Below are 24,716 nucleotides of genomic sequence, written 5' to 3' on the forward strand. Positions count from 1 at the left end.
TAATATTTATGAGGCTTTCACAAATATTCTCATGAAAAGCCTAAAAAAAAAAATAAAGCATATTTTTTAAAATCAGTGTAAGGGTCTGATTTAGTATAGACCAAAACCCACCCTGTACTAAAAGAATAAAATGTTGAACCTTAGTGTATTCTGCAGCATTACATACAAACAAACATCAGCAAAGGGGTGCTTATGCAATGCCCAATCCACTATTTTGGCACAACAGAGCAAGTAGAAAACAACCTTTATCAATACAGCCAGGATTCCTTTTTGATTGAATGCTGTGAAGAAAACTTTTCTATAAGCGAGGTGGTGGTTTTTTAAATGTAACTTTTCCCTGTAATGTGAGAGTGCCACAAAGTGATAGTCAAGAACACAACTACAGCAAAGTACCAACAACTTTTACCCATGGATTATAATAAGAGTAATTTTATTAACTTCCCTATTGTACCACCAAACTAATGCAGTTTAGGCAAGGCATTATTTTATTCTTCTTGATAGTAGGCTCTTAAAGCTTTGCTGACCAATTTCAGTGAATTATGTCACATTTTTTTAAATACATGGATCTGTGGCCCAGTCCAACAGATTTTATCAAGGTTTACAGCCAATGCTTATGAGTATGTTTGTTTTTCTATCAAGTACTGACAATATTCAGCAACTGAAAAGCAGAAATACTACACTACACAGTACTGAATTGTATGAAATTAGCACTGATTGTTTTATTTAATGTTTTCATTGCTCTTGTTTTATTATTACATGTTGTGAGATGCCCTGAGCCTGCTTGTCAGGGAGGGCGGGATATGTATTGGGGCGCATATTAGGAGGTTGAACTAGATGACCCTGGAGGTCCCTTCCAAGTCTATGATTCTATGGTTCAGTTCTCCAAAACTATTATGCAACCAAGCAGGACATCATAGAAAGTTCTTAACAAAGTGTGCTGAATGACAACCCAACACGAAGCTCCTATGGAGGGACCCAGAGACTTTATACCTCGTGGCAGCTCACACCCACCCCATGCAGAGCAAGGGCCACTCCACTTGGGGCTGAGGTGGATTTTTTCTGGTAGCCTTAATGGCCAATCTACCCATAACCACCATGCTCAGTGTTAAACCAAATAAAGCAGGTATTCTATTACAATGCATACTGTTATAGTAATCATATTCTATGTTCATACCATCTTTTGGTGATTCTGCAGATTTTGCCACAGCTATCGTCTTTGATGATGGAGTTTGGTCGTGACAAACCTGATGCAAGAAGTTTATGGATTTTCCTATCAGAAGAACCTAAACAGTATTTTAAAAAATTACCTTTTCAAGAAAATTAATTGGAGCAGCAGATTTTCAGCTATTTAAGAAAAGCCAAAATACAGCATACACCAGTTAGCCAACTTTCCCAATACCAAGCCAAAGCTAAAATACAACAGTCATATGTTATCCAAACCAATTGCTATACATTCCAAATATTTTTTTCAGACTTGCATCTTTGACGCATTCTGCCAGATGACTGACAGGTAAAAGGACATGCTCACAGATCAACAGTGTTGGTGCAGCCATGATAGGTATTCTCATCAGATACAGGAGCCACTCAAATTAATTGTTAGATTTCCCAAAAGAGAGAGAAAGAAGGCCACTCTCCTCTAAGCATGCATCTCAGATATGTTCACTTTTAAAAGAAAAGCTTCTTAGTCATACCTTTCTTGAGTGATCCATTGTAATAAAAGAAGGAATCATCGATTTTCTCAATGAGTATTTATCATGCCACAACCGATCTGTTTTTACGGTAGGATCTGAGGCTACAAAAAACTGCAGACAAAAGACTTAATATTTACCACTTTTTTAAAAAAAACATGTATATTCAAGCTATTATATACTTTACAAGACAAATAGACACAGTTATCTTGATAGCAATGTAAAATCACAAGGTAATTTCACTGCTGCTGTCTTTCAGCACAACATAACTGAAGGATAAAAGAAAGCAAATCAACTGCTTATGAACATTTTCAAACAAATAATATGTGAACTGGTTGCCCTTAGAACAGAAGGGTAGCAGGACTGTTCAAATATGACATTCAGGAGCCATTCACCCATATGTCCTCCTACATTCTCTTTGCTGCACACCAAACATTACATACAAACCAGAAGACACTATCCATGGATGTAAGCTCTCCCTGACCACACAAGCTACATGCTTAAATGAGTTAAGAAGATCCCACATCCACACAAGTGTTCAGGTGGTCTGCGTAATGAAGGCATATGCAAAATATGGACCTAGACTGTTTTCCATCATTGGAATGGGACTTTCCCACCTCTCCCCTGCAATTGCAGCTCATAGATCAGGGAACCCAGAGGAATGGCATGAGCGAGTTCTATAGCAGGATATGGGAATCAATGGAAATTGCCAATTAGGTCTGGCACCAACCACATATGCATAAGACCAGCTCCTGATCTCTGTGCCATGCAAAAATGCCTTGGAAGACAGGGTATTATCAGAGCAGATATAGTTTTCTAAAAGTATAGCAGCTGAACTGAATTGCAATATTAATTCATGAACAGGAGGAAAAAACTTACCCAGGAGAGTAGGTATAACATGGTTTTTTAAAAAAAATCAACAAAATCAGTCTCTGAAATTTATTACTGCAATTTCCCTTGGTAACTGGCATGGAGCCATAATTTGAGTATTAATGAGAAAAAATTAATTTTAAAATCCATCAGACAATTCAATCATCTTTGGGAGTTATAAAAGCCCTCATTTTATAACCAGGGCAAAGTAACATGCAATTAATGTATTTAGAAAACATCTAGTAAAAAAATACAAAGAGCGGGAAGAGCATTTTATAATTACTCCTGTTAAAAAAAGAGATCTTGGGAAGGGTGAAGCAAACCAAGGTCAGAACATAATTGCAATATAATTATTTTATCGATTCACTTTACCCATTCAAGGTTCTTTGGCTTTTATTATATCTAGTTAGAAAAGGCTGCCAGCGAGATGGGAAATCATGGCACAGTCTAAATGATGAACAAATGCCAAGGCCTTACGACCAACAGATAAAAAGGCAGATTTTCTCAAAATGAAATTTAAGAGGTTGTTTACAAAGCCAAGCAGTATCCCAAGGGATAACATGGGAAGAAAACCCACATATCCCACTGTATTAACCTCCCTTTTTGCCAAAGGTGCTATTTGTAGGGTTGCCAGGGCCAGTCAGTCAGCCAGTGGGAGACTTGGGGAGAGGGAGGAACATGGGGGAGCAGCCATCAGAGACATAACTACTGGGAAAACCCCAGAAATTACATCAGTCTTCTCCAGGAATTGCTAAAAACTCTATGGTTTTACTGCAGAGTTTCTAGTGATCTCTAGGGAGGATTTCCCCAGAAGTGATGACATACTACAGACCTGATGGCTGTTTCTTTAAATTTTGAGCAGTGGTGGGAAAGGTTGGAGGAAACTGTTAAATTTTGCTGCAGAGAATGTAGGATACAAACCTATATAGTTGCTGCTTCAGGCTATTGAAAGCTACTGGATCAGGCTACTGAAAGCTACTGGATCAGGCTATAGTTGCTGCTTTAGGCTATTGAAAGCTAGGATCAGGCTACTGAAAGCTACTGGGTTTTTCTGGATGGAAGAGGGTTTGAAATCCTGGGTTTCAGTTTGTTTCCCAGAGTGGCATAAGGGCCTGGTCTATGCCAAAACCCAGTACACCCAGATGCAGAACTAGTTACATTTGGTCTAAACAAAAGGGACACAAGAATTTCCATACACCCATCTACTTTCAATGTTAACGCCAATATTTCTTCTCATATCTCCTCTTAATTGTACAATTTTGAACAGTATAAAATGAACCCCACACTTTAAGATTTTCATTTGTCACTAAAATCAGAAATGGAGAGAGACCCTCAGATGAGAAAATATTTTATGCAACCTACTTCATGGTATGTGTCCTCCAGTTCCCCATCATAAATCCAGCGATAAAGGAAATTCAAGACAGGATGAGACACAAGGCCGAGAATGTGCTGCACCAGGGACCTCATGTATGGATCACCTGTTTTGCTGTAGGCATGCACAGCTGATGCTAGTTCACCCCCTTTTCTTCCTGCAGAAACAAGCATGACAAGAACCAGGATTTCAATCAAAATTAAATATACTTAGCTGAAGGCTAGCTAAGGTCATCTGCTGGTACAGTTATACAAAATTATATATACTGAGTGGAAGGCTAGCTATGGTCATTTTCTACATATAAAGGAAAATGTGTGTGTGTGCGCGCGCACAATGAAATTCTTCTTTGTTGTTTTTCGCGTGCACACACACACACACACATATATATGATGATGAACAAGGAAGCAGTTACCTGGTATTTTAAAACAAAACTCTTCATAAGGCACATGGCGATCTAACACTCTCTAATATTCTTTCAGTGTTCACTAAAATTGGCCTGGTACAGTAACTGTCACAAAACTGCCATTGCTATGAAGGACTTTACCAATAAAAACACATACAAGAAGCGGAGCAGCAGTAGCCATTTCACTGGATCATTCTTTGGTGTGGAAAAAGCTTGTTAATTATTCTGATCCACACCAATTTCTCAGGATTGCAGGGACTGGAAATCCAGTACTTCAGTGCATCATCCCTCCAGAGCTTCTGAATGCAGCAGCAGAAGAACTAACAATACAATCCTACAAAGAGATGTAGCTTTTCAAGCCCACTGATTTCAATAGCACACCCTTCTGGAGAGACATCCAGAAAAAACTGCTGGTTGCCTGAGGCCATGTTGCAAACACTGCTGTAAGGGTGACAGGAGAAGGGTGCTGCTGACCTTCTGGTGAGGCCTTAGAGTAGGTACTAACCTAGGATGCTGCTACCTGCTAATCTTTGAAAACAGAACAACTTTTTCAACTTTTTCATAAATGACCCAAACTTAGGGGTGTGTAGAGAAGTGGGCAAGTTTGCAGATGACACCAAATTAGTTTGGGTGGTTAAGACAAAAAAAAAAAAAAAGGATTGTGAAGTGCTCCAAAAGGATCTCTTCAAATTGGGGGAATAGGCATTAAAATGGCAAATGAGATTAAATGTGAGCAAGTCTAAAGTGATGCATATTGGGGCAAACAATCCCAAAAGTGATACATATTGGGGCAAACAATCTTCAAATATACACTGATGGAATCTGAGATGCAGCCAAGAAGAGGACCTTGGAGTAGGAGTTCTATGAAAATGCTGACAGTGAGAATAAAACTGTTGGTATCATATTGCCCTTATATAAATCTATGGTTAGACACACTTGGAATATTTTGTACAGATCTGCTCATTGAACCTGAAAAAAAGATCTCAAAAGGTGCAGAAAAGAGTAACCAAAATGATTAGGGCATTAGTCCTGTGAGGATCAATTATAATGCATAGGGCTGTTTATAGTAGAAAAAAGGTGACACAATAGAGGTTTAGAAAATTGTGTATGGCATGGAAAGAGCAGACAGGGAGAAACTTTTCTCCCCCTCCCCTACTACTGGAGCCCAGGGCTATCCACTGAAGCTGAAGCATGGGGGATTCAGACAGAGAAAAGGAAGTACGGTATTTCTTCACCTAGAGTTAATTTGTGGAACTCATTACCAATGGGTGCAGTCATAGCCACCAACCTGGAAGGCTTTAAAATGGGAGTGGACAAATTCATGGAGGGCTGGACTATCACTGACTACTAATCATGATGGATATCTACTCCCTACAGTACCAGAAGTAATATGCTTGTTTAAATCAGTTGCTGGGGAGCACAGGCAGAATGACACAGTTGCAGTCTTCCCCTTTGTGGGCTCCCTAGAGGTAGCTGGTTGGCCACTGTGTGAACCGAATGCTGGATCAGATGGGCCTTTGGTCTGAGCCAGCAGGGCTCTTTTTACATTCTTAGAAAGGTTAGCAAGGACTTCGACAGCAGCAACATTTTGACCTTGACAGGGACTACTGCAATGGACAAGTAAAACATTATCAATTTTTAAGTTCTTTATATCTACTCCATAAAATGGAATTTTAACTTATTTTCCAAGAAAAAAACCTATTTTGATCTATTAACACTATTAATATCACTAATTAATATCAACACTAATTTCAGGATTGGTACTATTGTACTATTGTACCAATCCTGAAATTAGAGCTGATGCAATATGGAACTCTGCAAATATAATCTAATATTTTTTCCATCAAGGACTAAAATTATACAATAACATTAAATTGTGGGAAAGTGTAATAACATTTTTTTCTTTTTGTCTCCTCATCTCTGCATTTATTTATTCAGACATGTGGCAATAGATTAACTTTTATAACATTTTTTTATATTAAGAGCTTTATCTGTAAAGTTTTCTTATGGAATATGTGGCAGTAGAATATTACACTTATCTTTTGTAATACTGGGAGTATTGCAATAGGGGGGTTTTTTCGTTGAACTTTAAAAAGGTGGAGAGAAGAATAGAAAAATGATAGAAAAATTAGATAACTGAAAAATAAAGATCACGGAAAGAGGAATTAAAAAATCAAGGTTAGAATATGAAGTACCAGAACTATTTTCATTTTCTTTAGCTAATGAGTAGCCTATTTCAGCAGATTTTAAATCACTTCAAGAGAAAATAGCACACAATTTTACAAATCGAAAGCAGAAATATATTAAACAATCAGGGGACCCACAAGGACTTGTAGGGCATCTTTTCCTCTCCCTTACTATCTCCTCTTTTCCTTTCCTGAAAGTTCACCTTTTCCTGTTCACTTCTGTCCTTTCTACCCACTTGCCAATCTACTTATATCTGTCCCCTTTCTTCAGCTTTTCCTCGATCCCACCCCTGGTGGCCTGTCCTTGGAAAACTCTGTGCATTACTAGCCAGGTCCAGGTACATAGAAGAGAACCCACAAGGAGTTGCAGGGGTAACCTCAATTTCCCCTATATTCTCTTCCCCGTAATATTTTTTCTTTCCCTCCTCCAAGCAGTCCCCATATCCCTCACTTTTTCTTAGTTCCTTCTTTCCTTCCCACCCACCAAAGAAGAGCCCTGCCAGCTCAGACCAAAGGCCCATCTCATCCAGCATTCAGTTCACACAGATCTTAAATGTTTCAGGAGACAGTGAAGCAAGATCATATTTCTAAAACAGTGGTTTAATGATGCTTTTATGAAATATCTATGCAAATAAAATGCAAGGAACTTTGAAAAATTATATCAATTATTAATACATTTTGAAGAGGGTGACATTGTGATAAGTGAGGATATGAACTCTGTGATGGATAATCAGAAACCAGTACAAGGATAAGGAAACATGACCAAAGTACACTGAAAAAGTTATTCAAAACATCCGGATGGCATTTTTAACTAGCTGATATTTGGATATCGTATTAAAACCAACACAATAAGAACAATATAAGGTAAAGGTAGTCCCCTGTGCAAGCAACGAGTCACTACTGACCTATGGGATGACGTCACATCACAACATTTTATTGGCAGACCTTTTGTTACGGGGTGGTTTGCCATTGTCTTCCCCAAAAACAACATAAAAACAAATATTAAATATTAAAATACGTGACAATCACTAAGCCACTATTAAAACAGGACAAAGATGTGATTACCCTCCAAAAGCCAACCTAAATAATTTATCTTTGCAGAAACTAAGCAAGTCTGGCAGGGCATGGATGTCATCCGAGAGAGCATTCCACAGGATAGGAGCCATAAGTGAGAAGGCCTATCCCCTGGTGACAGCTAACTGAGCTATCCTGTGGCCTCACACCTGCAAGAGACCCCTATGACTGAAGAGAGCGCAGGTGGTTATAACAGGAGAGGCGGTCCCGTAAGTAAGAGGGTCCCAGACCATTGAGGACATTAAAAGCTAACATCAGCACTTACATTAGACCTGGAGACTAATTGGTAGCTTAATATCCGGTGTGAGAAGACTGTCAGTCTGGAAGATAAGGATTTAGCAAATGGTTTGAAGTGCCACTGAAAGCCCCTAAACACGCCAAAAGCCCAGGTTATTGATCTTAAAGAGAAGATAATAATGATCCTGCCAGAGAAGAAGACTGCAGATTTATACCTTTTCTCTGCCCTTCTCTCTGAATCAGAGACTCAAAGCGGCTTACAATCTCCTATATCCTCCCCCCACAACAGACACCCTGTGAGGTGGGTGGGGCTGAGAGGGCTCTCACCGCACCTGCCATTTCAAGGACAACCTCTGCCAGAGCTATGGCTAACCCAAGGCCATTCCAGCAGCTGCAAGTGGAGGAGTGGGAAATCAAACCCGGTTCTCCCAGATAAGAGTCCACACACTTCACCACTACACCAAACTGGGTAGAAGAGGATCTAGTAGGAAAACTCTAGTCTTAAACAGAGGGTAAAGCTGAGTACATTCTCAAGACTGTATGATTAACCAGTGTGAAGTTCAGAAGGAAATGAGAATATCTGTTATGCTTTCAGAGACACAGCTTGAGAAAATACAAAACAAAAAAACCCTTAATAAGCTCATTTGAGAAGGCAAATATCCAAGAGTAAAAAATAAAGACATCACAGGAAATTGGCAGAACAGGGCATGTGGAATGCCAAATCTGGAGAAATATTTTACAATTGAGCAAAGAACATGATGACATAGAAGTGTTAGGAGCTGAGGCAAATTTTGTGCATAGCATACACATTTTGTGCATATACAAATTCCTTTTTGTGCATAGCATACAAAGTGAGAAAGAGAAAAGTATATAACAGAGATAATAGGATTATTAATTATTTTATAATGATATGGTCCAAAATCTATGCTAAATTAGCACCTTCTCCTTTAGCTCTGGCAATAAGAGACCACAACAAGAGATAGAGAAGCTACATGTCAGCCAACAAGTCAAAATTATATCTGGGAAATCAAGCCTGGTTCATTATAATGTGGTTTTTGGTTATGGTTTATGTTCTACTGCATGGCATGATAATTGAAGGGAACCCATTTCTAAGAGTATTTGCAAAAAAAGGAAAACTGTTTCAAGATGATGCATCAATAGTTATCTGTCACCATAAAGACTTTCAAAACTATATCAAAATTCATCTCAACAGTGTTGGTATTATCTTGATTTTTTAAAAAAGACTTTTTCATATGCGGAAGCTGGGGGAAAATACCCAGGCTTTTAAAAAGCCAAATTAAAAAAATGAATAAATTATATAGGGACAGTGCAAAATCTATGCCAGGAACCAGTGTTATATTTATTGAATGTTGCTAAAATGCTATAGGCTTGCTTTTGAAAATCTTGGTATGTTCCAAGGAAGAAAATGATTGGCTAATTATGTGGGAAATAACTCAAATGACAAAAATTACTTTATTTCAGCATACTAGAGAAATAAGAAATTGGGAAATGTTGGTGACCAGATGCTTCCACAGGAAAACTTGTGACAGGGAGCCAGGCAAGGCTGATAGGAAAATCTGAATTAGAATAAGGCTTATGCAAACCTGCATCTTGTTCCTAGTCTCTAGTGACTAAGAGCCGGAGTTTATGTACCCAATCACACATTAGGTATCTTTACAACTTTTGCCTATCACAAAACACTTGACTAACACACCTACCTTTTAGTCTAGAACAGGTGAATTGTCTTAACCCAATAATGTAAAGTGACATTTTAAATGCAATGAAACTCCAAATGTCAGTGGAACTCTATTTGCATTCTCAAAATAGTTAAACATCCTTGAAGATTATGCGAATAGTAACACAAAGTATGAAATGGTTTAAGCTAGAAAGATTTCTTTCAATTACAAGCTTTAAGAGCAGCTTGTTGAAACTCTGCATGCATAAGAACATAAAGAAGAGTTCTGCTGGATCAGACCATTCGCCTATACCTGAAGTTGTGATTTTTCATCCCCAATATGCATCACCATACGCTTACCAACATTGAACTACATTTGCCACACTGTCACACACTCACTCAGTTTGTGGAGGTCATCTTAAAGCTCTTCACAGTCAGCCTTGGTTTCACCATCCTGAATAATAACGTTTACACCAGCTAACAAAGCATGTGTATTCCAAGAACCATTTACACTGCTATCCCAAGAATGTTCCCCACTGAGTCAACTTCAGCAAGAATCTGAGAAGACCTGTTTAGCATTGTACTGTTAATTCTACTTTTTTCCCTCCACTGTTAATTCTACTTTTTTGCCTCCACAATCAACTTTTTAAATATAAGGAACTTTCTGTAATTTCCAAACTGTCTTGACACCCAGGTTTCACTTCATTCACAGCTGAAAAGGCAATTTAATTCACAGACCTTGACAGTGATCAACAAGTGCTGCAAGCGTTTTCAATCTTATCTTAGGATCATACGTCCAGACTAAGAGACGCCGAAGTGTTAAACTGCTCTCACTCCCCAGGTTTACACCTTGATCATCTTCCACCTGCAACTAGGAAGAAAGAGGAGTTTAAAAAATGGGCAAGATCTAGTAAAGAACTGGTATTCCTTTTAACCTCAAATATGCTCAATATATAGATATACACATACACACACACATATATTTTATATAAAATGCTTAGGTTGAACATTTTGCGAAGTCAGCAATCATGTAAATCAAAGGAAAAGCCATTAAAAGAGCCAAATTTTAAAAAGAAATTAGAAAGATTAAGAGACCATGAATGCATGGCATGAAACACTTCCAACACATTGCAACCTTAAATAAAGCTGCACCCTTCTAAGCCCACAGACTTCAATTTGGTGCAAAAGAACCATTATACCACTTGAAAGAATTCCGAATAAAATGTTTAACATCATAAGAACATAAGAGAAGCCATGTTAGACCAGACCAATGGCCCATCCAGTCCAACACTCTGTGTCACACAGTGGCAAAAATTTTATATATATATACACACACACTATGTGTCACAAAGTGACAAAAAAAATTACATACATATATATATATATATATATATATATATATATATATATATACACACACACATACACACACACACACACACACTGTGGCTAATAGCCACTGATGGACCTCTGCTCTTTCAGAGAAGCAATTTCTCTTATTGTACAGCTGGGTTGCAAGCAGCCTGCATAAGTTAATAATCCACCAACAGTTTTTGATATTTGCCCTTGCCCACATTTATCATAACACATTATTTGTGAAATCATCTACAACCTTAAGAGAACTTCCCTATAGATTCTTCCTTGAGTTCCATGACAGAAAAGGAGGATGTGACTGAAAAGCTTGACGTGGAAATCAATGTTCCCTCTGTGTTGTGAAGTCCTGTAAGCAAAAATTCTACCTCTTGAGCTACTGGCATTAAAGTTGTGAGCAAGCAATTTGGCTACTGCATAAAATAGTGTGCTCTGGGGCCATTCTTCCTGAGCTAAGATATGTGAGCCAGAGGCTAAGAAACTGTGAGCTAGCTCACACTAACTCAGCTTAGAGGGAACACTGGTGGGAATGGAAGTCAAATTAGCTATGAAAATATGCAGAGAATTTATAATGAAAACACAGGTCCTGGTCTCAAAGAGATTGAAATATTGTCTTCCCAGAAATCACCACACAGCCATATTTTTAAAATTTTGGAAGGTGAGGAAAAGGCAACTGGTGATGGGAGATCCACGATGACAAAGCCATCTGTGATGTTTGTTTGTTTATATCCTGCTATTCTCCCCAGGGGACACCCAAAGTGTTCTCACAGCAACAACTCTGTGAGGTAGGCGAGGCTGAGTGTGTGTTCCTGGCTCTTCCATAGCAGAGTGGAAGAGCCATGGCAGACTTGAGCCCTTGTTTCCCCAAATCCTAGCCTGACACTAAAGCCACCCCCTTCATCCAGTTTCTAAAAACTCTCTTGTCTGCAGGCAATTCTTGCCCATTACAGACCAATGCTTACTTGCAAGCCTATTATACAAGCTATTTGGCTAACTGGTAGAGATAACCAAGAAACAACCACATACTTGTTTATTTACCTGTGAGTGTAAAACAGATAGTAGTCTGTAATATTCTTTGAGTTCCTGGTTTAAAGCAGCACAAAAGCTCTGTAAAATTGAAGAAACAAAAAACAGAGACACAGTTTACACCTAAACACTCTCCACATGCCACTGATCTTGCAAATGCTTGTATGCATCCAACAGGACAAACGATTTTGCAGCGCCGAATACATTCACAGTAAGTCACTTTTTAAATTCAAGAGAACTTAAAAAAGCAGTCTGCTAAGCCATGAGCATGCCTCAGAGAAAGCTTCAAGACACAGCATACTAACTTGTCTCACAGAACTAACTCTGGATTATGACTATGAAGTAATTTTAAAATCTATATCTAAATAGGTATGCCAATGAAAGATTCTCAAGTTAATTCAGTTCAATTGTCTTCAAAAATGTATGTACAAATCACAGGTGACTTTACATAAAACAAAAATAGACAACAGATTGCAAAGTAATTCAGTTGAATCAACAGATCAACAATCAGAATATAATGAGAAAAAAATGGGTCACAAAAAGGACAGAAATTAATTTTTGAAATATTTTTAGACAACCTAATCTAAAATCTTATAAGGACCAGTCATTATAAACTGATAATTATTTCTGTTTTTCCTAGCATAGTTTTTTATCCTCACTTCTGCAGCTTTCCAACACAGCTAAAGGATTTTTACTCATTTCCCAATATTTTGAAATATCATTTAGAGACAATTCTTTGTCCTTCAGAAAAATAGATATAATAATAATAATAATAAAATTTTATTTATATCCCGCCCTCCCCGCCTAGGCAGGCTCAGGACGGCTAACAACATGTCCATACAATAATTATACAAAACTTTTAAAATCAGCATTAGTCTTAAAACCATTCTAATTTACAATTAACAACAAATTAAGATATATCTTCATATCACTCCAAAGTAATGGGAATTTTGAAAGAATGTCCTCATTTCTCTCCCAATATTCAACCACATCTTCCCAAAACTTGTCAGATACTCTTGAAGCCACTCACGTGCCTCCTCTTTCCTGAATCACCAATTTCAGGAATGATTAAAACCTCAGCAAGGCAAGGTCATCAACACAAAAGGATTTTGTACAGCTCTTACGGGCTTTTACGCCACACATATTTATTCGCAGAATCTTTTTCAGCAATGTCAAAATTAGTATGTAGGAATATAGAGATTGGTCTGTGTCAGTTACTTTGATCATGAGGAGGGTGGGGGGCGGTGTGGATAGCACACACTGCCTAAATTGGCCGGCAAGCCGTTTGGAAGAGAAGCCTGGGCCATGGTGCATGTTGGCACCAACCACATTGGGAACCACAGTTGTGTTATCCAAAATTAAACCCAAATGCTCCCTGTTCCACATACAAGGTCAGTTAGATAGAAAGAGACTAGGAAGTTCAACACATAGTAATAAAAGGGTTTAGGTTTCTTAGAGAATGAGTAATGTTTGGAGACAAGCTGATTTTATACAGAACAGATAGAGTACTCTTGAACTGAAAAGGAACAAGAATGGTGCTGCTTAATATATTAAAAAAGGTTATCGCGCCATTTTTAAACTAAACACTTGAGGAAAATCCAACAGGAACTAGGGGACATTAAGTTCAGGAGGATTAAGTTTAGATGAGGATAGTCTAGAACTCCAGTTCCACTGTGGGAAGCACCACAACTCTTTTCAAGGTTTTGTCCTTGGCTCCCAGCTAGCCTTTCTTCTTGAAGGATCTCGTTCAAAACCATGTTTTCTACAACTATCTATAGGGCAATGATACAGATATTACCCCTCAGTCCAGTTCTACATCTCTACCTGCCTGTCCAATATATCTACTTGAAAGGATCATTCACTTCCCTTTCAAACTCAACAGGTGCAAAACTAAACAATTTGTGTTTCCTCCCTAGCTGCCTTTCTCCACATTCACTCTCCATATCTAGCATAAATATCACCAGCTTTCCATCCTACTGACTAGATTTCAGCTTTAATTCTTCCTTCTTTGCTCTTCACAAGCAATGTTGCCAAGTCATGTCACTTTACTTGGTACCACCTTTAAAATCCTTCCTGAGAACCATCTTTTAAAGGAGTCCTTTATCCCCAACAGTACCTAAATTGAAGAAACTACCTTTAGGTACATGCATACCTTCCCACACTTACACCTCTCTGCCCACTATCTGCAACCTTCCCTGTTGTCTATTTTAGATCAAAGCTTCTTGGGGACAGCAACTTGTCTGCTATTTTGTTTTGTTTTTGCCCCATAGAACTGTGTGAGAATATTTGGCCTGGATGTGGCCAGACGCATGAGCTGAAATCAAATATGAGAAATGTGAGAATATTTGCCCTTGATTCTTGTGAGAAATGTGAGAATATTTGCCCTTGATTCTTAGCTCATGGGTCACAGTCTGAGATGTTGAATTGAGCTGGCCAATGGATCCAGGTCCCACCCAAGATTATTTATTTGTATGGCTCCATTTGTTTTTTTAAACTGCATTTTGTATGCTGCTTTGCGAAGCATTGGGAAGAAAAGTTAGCTAAAAGACTATAACAACAAAACAGATAAAGCACCACGCACAATGAAGGCCTGTATAAAAACAGTAAAAGTGTACCATATCAAAACCTATAAAAATTAACATTTTTGAGTTGGTAAATAGCCACTGATTAGCTCTATATATTAAAACAACAAATAATGTCCTCTCCTTTGAGTTTGGAGACCCCTCTGGCAGTAGGTCATGTGGCCCCAGATCTATATTCTTTGCAAATACCACAACAACACAGAGCTTTTCCCTTATATAGATTTAATTCCATGCTGCCTGTTTTATATGGCATATTTTAAAAAACAGCATACACAGCCAGACATTGTTCTTGTAACACCAGCTGTACTTGGACAATTTCACATGTTTTTCTCTATTGTTTTCACTATGTTTTAAATTTCTAAGCTCTATTCTAGCTAACACAATAGACCTCTCTGATTCCTACAAGGTTTACAGCCTTCTGGATGTTTTATCCTCTGATATAACTGAGAAGGTAGCAAAGTTATTGCAAGTTGCCATAAAGCTGCATCAGGAGAGGCTTCAGAAATAAATGATGACATTATCTAATTGTATTGTAACATATTCTTATTCCTTTTGTATCATTTTATCTTAATTCTTATATACCAGTGAAAGCTAACTGACTGACTGACTGACTGACAGAAATAATATCATCAAGATGAAAGCAAGTTCTCACCTTAACTTAAAGTTTCAGACAGCATAACATTTACAGTCTGCCTGAACACACCACAGTGCTATTTCTAAAATTTTATACCAGTAAAGCATTCCAAGTTAAGAAAAGGAGTGCTAGATATTGCCCATAAGTAACTACAACACCAATCTCTTAATTTCTATCAACAATTCTGAAATACCAGTAATAACTCAACAAATCTTTGACACCAAACACTTAGCTTTCACACAATTAGATACAGCAGATTTCTCTTCCTACTTTTTTAAAGGAAGGTGGGAATATGTCAAATTGTTTTGAAACCTACATACCTGGCCCACTAGTCCAAATGCACGATCCATGCTCCTCTGGTCTGTATATTTCCTTATTTTGTTATGCAACCACCCTAGTTCAGCAAGCCGACTTGTAGTATCTCTCAGTGACTTAGAAAGGCTCACCTAAATTATTAAACAAATGCTGATTAAAATATTTTTTATAAAAAAAAACTTAAGTTCATTGCAGTACATTAGTTCCCCCCAGACCTTCCTTTATCTGATAAACTCTTGATCATGCCCTGTACAGAATGTTCTTTAAAGCAGTTGTATCCAATGCAGAGCTAGCAGGGAAAGAAATCTGGTTTTTCAAAGATGGGTAAAATTAAGCATGGTACAAAAAAAACTGCATGGTGGAATTAAAACAGCGGGACAAAAACTGTTCTTCATCTTGATGGAGATGAAAAATGTTGCACTTCTCCATTAAGTATAGGTTGTGTTGGGTTTGCAAGAGTACCCCCCCCCCCCAAGCTTGATTTTGTTATGCTGAGATTCTCTGGTTTGACATTAGTTCTGTTGGGCTTGCCCCACTGGCCTTTGGTTCTGCATAGATTCCTGGGTTCTGCTTTAGTTCTTTTGGGCTTGTGTTTGTTCTTGGCATGGGAAGCATTGATCAGTGGTTGCTTCAGGTTTGTTTCTGCTTTTACCTAGAGTTGAGGGGAGGCTATTGATGGAAAAAATTGGGGGTTCTTCTGAGGAGAGGTACCAGTAGCTCCGCTGCAGGTGAGCTATGCAGGAACCCTCCAGCTGAGCAAGAATGAAGCACCTGAGGATGCTATCTGGCCATGCCAGCTGTCAGAAGCCCAGTAATGTCTGGTTGTCTGGCTGAAGAGACAGGAATGGGGCATACACAACTGAATGGATATGGTGGCTAAAGGGGAGACACGAGCTCTGGGTATGCTAATAAACTGAGATTTCTGAATAATTTAGTGTTGAATAAAAAAGTGTTTTACTATGTTTTCCCACCTAACCACCATTTCTCACCAGGCAATATCCTAACCACCATATCAGCCCAGCACATCAATGACAGGAATGAATTTTTACTCATCTCCTTTTCTATATGTTCACTCCAGTATTAGTAAACGTTTGGATCTTCTTTCTCTTTGTTATTTCCTGGAAGCATTATTGACTTCAGTGGGACAGGATTTGTGCTCTACTTTTGTTGTTGTTGCAATTTGGTGTAGTGGTTAGGAGCATGAACTCTAATCTGAGAGGACCAGGTTTGATTTCCCATTCCTCCCAAGCAGCTGTTGATGTGACCTTGAGTCAGTCACAAGTTCTTCCACAGCTGTTCTCTCAAGAGCAGTTCTCGAAAGAACTCTCTCAGCTCCACCTACCTCACAGGGTGTCTGTTGTGGGGAAGGGAAGGGAAAGGAGATTGTAAGCTGTTCTGAGACTCCAAGTGAAGGGTGGGGTATAAACCCAATCTCTTCTTCTTCTACCTATCTTAAAATGCCTATGCAGGTACATATCTGATTTAAAAATAATTACATGGAAGTGAATCTTCTGTTGCTTGTCTACATCTATGACTCCCAAAATCATTTCAGCTTTCTACCTTAGGCTGTTTGCAACTTACACACTGATATTGCTAGTGATGAATGATGCATGCTTATTTTAAAAGACATCCTGCATTTCTGGATAGCACAAATGCAGCATTCTGGAAGCAGTCTCTGCTGACTATCTATACAAAACAAGTATAAGATTACTGCCCAGTACCTTTGCATCTACTTTATAACAGTTTTCAGAGTTGACCATTTTTATGACTTTGCCATCTATTCCTTGGAAGACGTACAAAATGTCTCTCACAAGAAATGCTTCAGTTATTTCAACAGATCCTGAAAAGAGGAAAGGGAGTGTCACTTGCAGGTTTCTTTCAGAATCACACTTGTTATTTTAACACCTCACTAGTCAGTACTTTATAGTACTCCCACTTTGAGAAACACTCAAGGTATCTTACTGATCCAGAAAACACAAAGGGAATAATAATAATTACAATGAACATTCAAACACATCTAAAACAATACAACTCAAGTAAAAAATAAGTTAAAGCCAGGATAAGATCCTATCTTAGAAACAGCTTCTGAAACAATCTGTCAGCCCACCTGTAGCAAGGGAGTCACATATAATTCCTGGGCGGGGGGGGCAGGACAGTTCCAAGATTAAGTGCAGCTGCAAAGAAAAGCCACATACAGAGGGTCCCACCAAGTATCCCAGGATGCTTCAAGAGCCAGTTTGGTGTAGTGGTTAAGTGTGTGGACTCTTATCTGGGAGAACTGGGTTTGATTCCCCACTTCTCCACTTGCAGCTACTGGAATGGCCTTGAGTCAGCCATAGCTCTTGCAGAGCTGTCCTTGAAAGGGCAGCTGCTGTAAGTGCTCTCTCAGCCCCATACACCTCACAGGGTGTCTGTTGTGGGGGGAGAAGATATAGGAGATTGTGACCACTCTGAGATTCAGAGTATAGGGCGGGATATAAATCCAATATCTTCATCTCCAATATCTTCATGGGATGACCTCATATCCTCAGGAGGTATATGTAAGCCGCCCTGAGCCACTTGTGGGAAGGGCGGGGTATAAATCTTAAATAAATAAAAATAAATAAAATAAAAAAATAAGTGAAGGCAGTCCTTTAGGCATTTACAGATTTCAAAATTAAAAAGCAGTGTTTTCTTTGAGCCCGGAAACAAACTGGGAGCCAAAATAAATGCTTATTATGTTATATGCTTGTTACAGAAAGCCCATATGCATATTCTGCCTACCACATTTTGAGCCAGTTGTAGTTTGTGGGTAGTCTTCCACAACAGCCCCATGCAGGACATGTTAGAGCAATCTAGCCTTGATGTTACCAAGATACTATAACTGTGGTCAATTCATCTTCATGAAGAATGGCTGCAGCTTAAACAGACAAAAAGCATTTCCAGCTATCTCCATCATCCAGTTAGTAAGGAGTCTGGGATGGAACAACCCCAGATCTTGAGGTAGCTTTTTCAGAGGGAATACAACCTCATTTGCAGCAAACAGAACACCTATTCCTGGATTAGTTTTAACCACAATCCACAGTACCTGCATTTTGTCTGCATCATGTTTCAGTTTAATTTTTTCCTTTGAACAGCAGACCTCTGTGCCACATCATGGTCTGCTTTTGAAAATCCTGTCAGCTTCAAAAACTGTTCGGCAAGCCACAACTATTCAGAAAACTTGAGACCAAAGTCCCCTTGAGTGAAAAGTAGTGCTACCCGGATTGGATCCTGGCCAATGAGTTTTAAGGGGTGAGCCAAACAGAACACTTAACACTGAATTTGTCATATCACAACTGGCTTACACTCACTCTGAACAAAGTCCAGCTCACAGTATTAAAGCAATGCTGACACATAACTTCATGTTTTTTTCCCCCATTATTTTTGTTTTCAAAAAGAGCCTCAGAATGTGTAAGTTTAAGCCATGGAACAGAAGGCAGAAGGGACTTTTCATTGTCCCCTCCCTATCTATTCCACTCACTATTGCTCAATTTACCATGCAACATCCCAAGACTGCTTCTTATTTAATTTTTTAAAATGCCTATAAAGAATATTTCACTTATTTGGGGCCACAACGAATAGCTTTGGTATAAATTAGCTTGTTCTCATGCAAATGAGCAGATCTGTTTAAACAGAATGACTTCAGGTTTTCTAAGGAGAGGCAATGGGAGGGGAAGCTTCTAACCAGTGAAACATGTTTTGCTTACCACTTAGATCCCCTTCCCGCCTAGTCCGGGGCACATTACGGGAAGCCGCTGCTGAAGCACCTTTTGAAGAAGCGTTCTGTAAAGTGGGTTGGCCTGCAGTTAAGGTCCAAGCAAGCCGTGCCCCTAGCTGCTGGCGAAGACAATCGCCCACTCCACGTTGATAGGTTTGTCTGTGAAAAAAAAAATCACATAGTCCAACTACCGAGGTGCCTCTATGCACAAGGAATTAATTTATATTAACCTGAAAAGACCAAAGCATCAAGGGCAAACCACATTTCACCTCCATAAATACCAGAAATTCCAACAAGAACAACTATTTCTGAAAAAAAAATTAAACTGAACATTTTATAATTCTTGACAATTCTAGGGAAGAAACATGAATACTGGAATGCTGATACATCAAGAAAATACATGAAAACGTGTAAATCACTGATGCCCTAAATATTGCCTGAAATGCCTTCCATAATATAAACTATTCCATCTGATAGCAGTAGATAATTTAACTGCCACACCGATTCCCATTTTCCTTTTGCTATGATAAGCAACCGTCGTAACGGCAACTGAGATCTTGCCACATAGCATCACAGCATCTTGGGTTCTCCCCCAGCACACTGAGGTTTTGGGAATTGCTAGTAATCTCCTCATCTTTCCCCCTCATAGGCTCCCCTAGTTTGCAGAAAGATACCCCTCTTCTGTTCATTACCCCCATTGTGTTGATTTTTTTTATCCTCCTTCTAGAGCTATGTTCAGAAGTTGATACACAGATATAAAAAAAGCCACCTCTGGTGTACTAATGAGTTAACCAGGTCTGAAAGCTGAGAATCAACAGCCCTTTGTTTTAGGGAAGGCACATAAGCCTTGATTGGCTGACATCATTCCAAGTTCTAAAAACTTTTAGGTGGAAACCATAACCATCAGGAATACTACTACTACCACCACTAGTTTATTACGGTTTTCTGACCAGCATATAGTTCAAACAAACATAAAATACAATAGTAATACAATGATAAAACCATCAGGAATGATTTTTAGGTGTTGGCTCCTCTAATGGTATGTTGTAGCCACAACCTTAAACAGAGTTTACATCATAGAGGCAGTATGCCTTTTCAGGTCCCATGGAGAGATACAAGTGTGACTGTACAAAGAATGAACTGCCAATTTGCTATAAATGCACCCACGATCAGTTATTTGTTTATGTTCTGACCAAGAGTTTTGTCAGACTCTTGGCATAAACTTTTACCAACAGAATTTGTGACTTTAAAAGTCTTTCTGGTCTCTTACAGAGAACAGATTGGCACAGTGGATAAAGACACAGGATCATCTGGGAGCACCTTTCCCAGCACCTTCATGGAATCATTATGGGGTCTTAAAATGATTCAATAATAGTAACACCAACATCTCTTAGTAACAAATTTCTTAGCAACAAACATTCAACAAAGATCAGCAATTCTGATGGCAAGCACTCAGCTGACATGTATCCAACCACCCAGTTTCTCTGATGGAACACCATTTCCATTTGCCGACGAGAGAGCAGCGATGCCTGCCAATGCCTCCGTTCTACTGTAGACCCCCATTTTGTCCCCAGTGCTGCTCTTCAAAGTGTCCTAGCCGCCCAGGATCAACGTTTGGAGCTGGAGGAATGAGTGGACTGCAGCAAGAAAGAGAAGCGGAAGAATCTGGGGCCGCAGAGCCTCTGGATGGTTGGATACTATATTTATGGGAGCAGGACTTCTCCAAAGAATTATCTGCAAGATGATCAAGTCTCATTTACCCTGGAAGAAGTGATTGTGGAGTTGGAGTAGGCCCATTTGGGGCATACATGCCTATACTGCTGATTCCACTGCTCCCCATACTGCCAGAACTTTGGCCAGGCTGGACATTTCGGTCTTGATAATTCAACGGGAGGGTCTGAGGCCTGGCATAATAGTATGGAGTTGAATGAGCATCTCGTGGCAGTGCTTGAGCAAACAGTGTAGCAAAATTTGACACCTTGAAGGGAAAAAACAAGACACGTTTTAACATATTTCTTTCTCAGAGATTAAATAAGTCTGAATATCTTTCTTCCTACAACTAAGTTTAACAAAATACACATTTGACATTTCAAAACCATTCCTAATCTTTCTAAAGATATTTCAGATAGTATTACTAAGGTTTAGTATAGAGACAAACTCCTCACTTTCCAACTTTTCACTGGACCAATTCTGGGTTCTAGTAATCATTTAAGAGGCCAACAGAATGAATGACCTACCTTGCCTGATGGCTTACGTGGATCTTCACTGAGACTGAGCAGGAGGTAGAGGATTGACCATCTGTTTTTCAAGATGCCCTACCATAAGAAACTTGCATTAGAAAAGAGCAGTTAAGAGGCCAGCAGAACACATGATCAAAATCAATACACATTATCTTTAAAATAAATAGCAATTAGATAAGTTTAACACTTTTTTGCTGAGTGATATACTTCCTGCTAAAAGGAATTAAGCAAACTATATTCTTACAATGCTATTTTATTTTCATCCAATATACATTTACATATACAGTTCTGGAGAGTAGATATAATAAAGTAATAAAGGCAAATAGAACATGTAGATGTTCGTATGTCAAAGTAGAAACCATCGAGCATATGATTCTAAAGTGCCTTATATACAACAAGCTGAGAGTTAATTTAACCTTTACTTAAAAACACAGAAGTGCTCAATACGAGAGTCCAGGTCATGGAACTACTATTGGACAAAAACAATCTTGTCACCCTTTTGGTGGCAAAATTTATCCTTCCTGCTAAAAGTAATTAAGCAAACTATATTCTTATAACGCTATTTTATTTTTATCCAATATACATTTATATATAGTTTTAGAGGGTAGATATAATAAAGTAATAAAGGCAAACAGAACATGTAGATGTTCATATGACAAAGTAGAAACCATTGAACATTTGATTGTAGAGTGCTTTATATACAATGAGCTGACAGCTAATTTAATCTTTACGTAAAAACACAGAAGTGCTTAATACAAGAGCCCAGGTCATGTGGCTACTATTGGACAAAAACAATCTTGTCACCCTTTTGATGGCAAAATTTATAGGAGCAATAATTAAATACCAATTATTATTATTATTGGTAATAATTATAGGAGCAATAATTAAATACCAGGGAAATAACACAAAGTAATTTAATTTTTATTTTAATTTCTGCTTGAGGCAAAAACTGTATGAGCAGTGATAGATAGATAGTTTTTAATATTTTGCAAGTCAGCTGGGAACAAACCCAAAAACATTTCTAAAAAACTCATTCTAACAAAAATCACACTGCCCAATTCAGTTCATCCCAATTTAATCCTGTACCTGTGAGTAGAGTTTTCTATAAAGCTCTGAAAACAAAGCAGCACTTTCTTCCCTTCCTTGCCGCACAACTGTGAAGACAAAGGCACATTAGAACCACCATAAGCATATGGAATATTAAAATTGAAATCAAGTATTATGCTCAGTTTTGTCCTCTATCCTGCAGTGATGCGTTAGAATAGATGTAACAACTGTCTTCCATTTGACAAAAAAAAAACCCATCTCTTTGCTTAGAGGTTGGTTGGTCGCTAACTGGGCAGTTGTCATGGCGAGAGATTAGCTTATCAACATCTCCCCAAAGAGGAAGGAAAAGTTCTGCCACTTTAGGTGGTGGAAAGTATCCAATTGTTGCCTTAGCTTGGAGGAAACAGTAGTTGGTATTATCCTGTCAGTTAACTATTTCTACATCTCATTGCAGTAAGGTGAAATTTTCCAACACTCTTCGGCATCTTTTTTTTTTTTTTACATTGTGCAAAATGGAATTCAGCTAATGCCAAGGTCAGAGGCAAGTATGTACGATACTAGTGAATCAATGTTTCCAGCATCAGAATACAAAGGAAGCATGAGGGAAAAACTATTTCCAAAAGTGAAGAACTTTCAGTCACATTCCAAACTTCTGAGTAGAGAAAAACAGACAAAAATATAGCTTTGAATACACTAAAGAAAATGCTCTGAGTTCCTTAGTGATCAGCCCTCTCACACACACCCTATAATTGACAAAAAGCCAGAGTCCAGGAGGACTCCCCTTTCCACTGGCCCCTCAAAGCATCAACTGAATTTCCACAATGGCTTAACTGTAGCCCAGTTCACATTGAACTGTGAAATCATCTCTTAATAGCAAAATGCCCAAGTAAGGCTGAGAGCAATACAAGCAGAACTGAAATAAGGCAAGCCCCATTCAAAGCAGTTCACAGTGGTTTGCTCGATCTTGCCCAACAAGACTAGTTGGGGTACTGTCTACCATGCACCCTATCAACAGTCTTACCTGCTAAGCAGGCAGGACATTATTTGAAGTGGAAGGGAAAATATATATATATTTAATTCTGCCATCTCAGTTTTAAAGCCAGCCTGCCTCAGGATACACTCCCCCTCCCAAAACAACCAACAACTAATGCAAGTTTCCTTCAACTGTTTAACCAATCTCTGACCAACTTTCATTCCTGTTGCTCCAGTTTCTTTCCTCATTGTTTGCCACTGCTTGCAGTTATTTGCAGTGCAAACTGAAACAAAGTTACACCCATCTAAGTCCACTGTTTTCAATGGACTTAGAAGGGCATAACTCTGCTTATGTAATGTATGTAATGTAATGTAAAATTTTATTTATATCCCGCCCTCCCCCGCCGAAGCAGGCTCAGGGTTGTGTTCTACTGCTTAGCTCAACTAAACCTTCTTCTGTCACTCGGAACCCTCCTCTGGTTCAAGAGGGTCTTTATGCTGGAGAACATGCCCACATTTAGCCAAGCTAAGTGAAATACAACTCAGAAACTACAGCAGGGCTACTAGAACCTTGCTACAGGGTTTACCGTATTTCTTATATCCATACGCCCATGAGGACTAGAATCCTGGATCAGACAAAATATAATACCTACTTATTTGCTATTAAACTATTTCTTCTCCCCCTTTCCCTAAAAATTTTATCTGGTAAAGATAATGATGTTAGGAAAACATATAAAAGTGTGTGTATGTATGTGTGTGTATGGACGGATGTATATAAATTATACGTAATAATAAGAAACATAATATGTAGTAATTAGAATTATATTGTACCTGATCTATCCACAAGGGACCAAAAATTAGGTGACAAGGAACACAAAGAAAAAACTTACGCTCTTTTTTAATTTTTTCTGCTACTAGAAATTCATCTCTCTCAACAGTGGGGGCAAAGTTGCTTCCAATGACTCGCACTGCATACTGAAACTGTTGAGCTACATCAGCTGGAACAAAAACCACAATTAAATTTGACAATTAATAACAGACTATTTGTTTACAAGATTAATTTTTAACAAAGACAAATACACAGAATGTTGCATTTACAACAGGCCAGCATGAAAGTCGTAAGTGTATTCCTACACACAATAAAGATATTTTGCCCAATTCTTCCGTGTGGGTGTGTGCAATGGGTATACATTTGAGAAATATGTGCTGAATCACCTCAAAAGATAAACAAGAACTGCACAAGTTTCCATTCCCTCTATAGGTATTTGAATGATTGCTCCTACCT

The 24,716-nt window shown here is 38.6% G+C and overlaps 1 protein-coding gene across 1 annotated transcript in view; it reads right to left on the reverse strand.

Moving 5' to 3' along the window:
* TUBGCP3 (tubulin gamma complex component 3) overlaps positions 1–24,716 on the reverse strand; it is a 48,626-nt gene that overhangs the window by 18,245 nt on the left and 5,665 nt on the right. Inside the window, exons 2-13 of the mRNA XM_060233711.1 lie at positions 24,322–24,429; positions 22,499–22,566; positions 21,410–21,487; positions 20,933–21,150; positions 19,162–19,331; positions 17,155–17,273; positions 15,439–15,564; positions 11,915–11,983; positions 10,244–10,376; positions 3,921–4,087; positions 1,692–1,802; positions 1,175–1,283 (exon numbers count right to left, since the gene is read on the reverse strand). Of these exons, the coding sequence (XP_060089694.1) occupies positions 1,175–1,283; positions 1,692–1,802; positions 3,921–4,087; positions 10,244–10,376; positions 11,915–11,983; positions 15,439–15,564; positions 17,155–17,273; positions 19,162–19,331; positions 20,933–21,150; positions 21,410–21,487; positions 22,499–22,566; positions 24,322–24,429 (1,476 nt within the window). The remainder of the gene's footprint in view (positions 1–1,174; positions 1,284–1,691; positions 1,803–3,920; positions 4,088–10,243; positions 10,377–11,914; positions 11,984–15,438; positions 15,565–17,154; positions 17,274–19,161; positions 19,332–20,932; positions 21,151–21,409; positions 21,488–22,498; positions 22,567–24,321; positions 24,430–24,716) is intronic.

Source organism: Heteronotia binoei, chromosome 3, assembly GCF_032191835.1.
Source record: "Heteronotia binoei isolate CCM8104 ecotype False Entrance Well chromosome 3, APGP_CSIRO_Hbin_v1, whole genome shotgun sequence".
Lineage (NCBI taxonomy): Eukaryota > Metazoa > Chordata > Lepidosauria > Squamata > Gekkonidae > Heteronotia > Heteronotia binoei.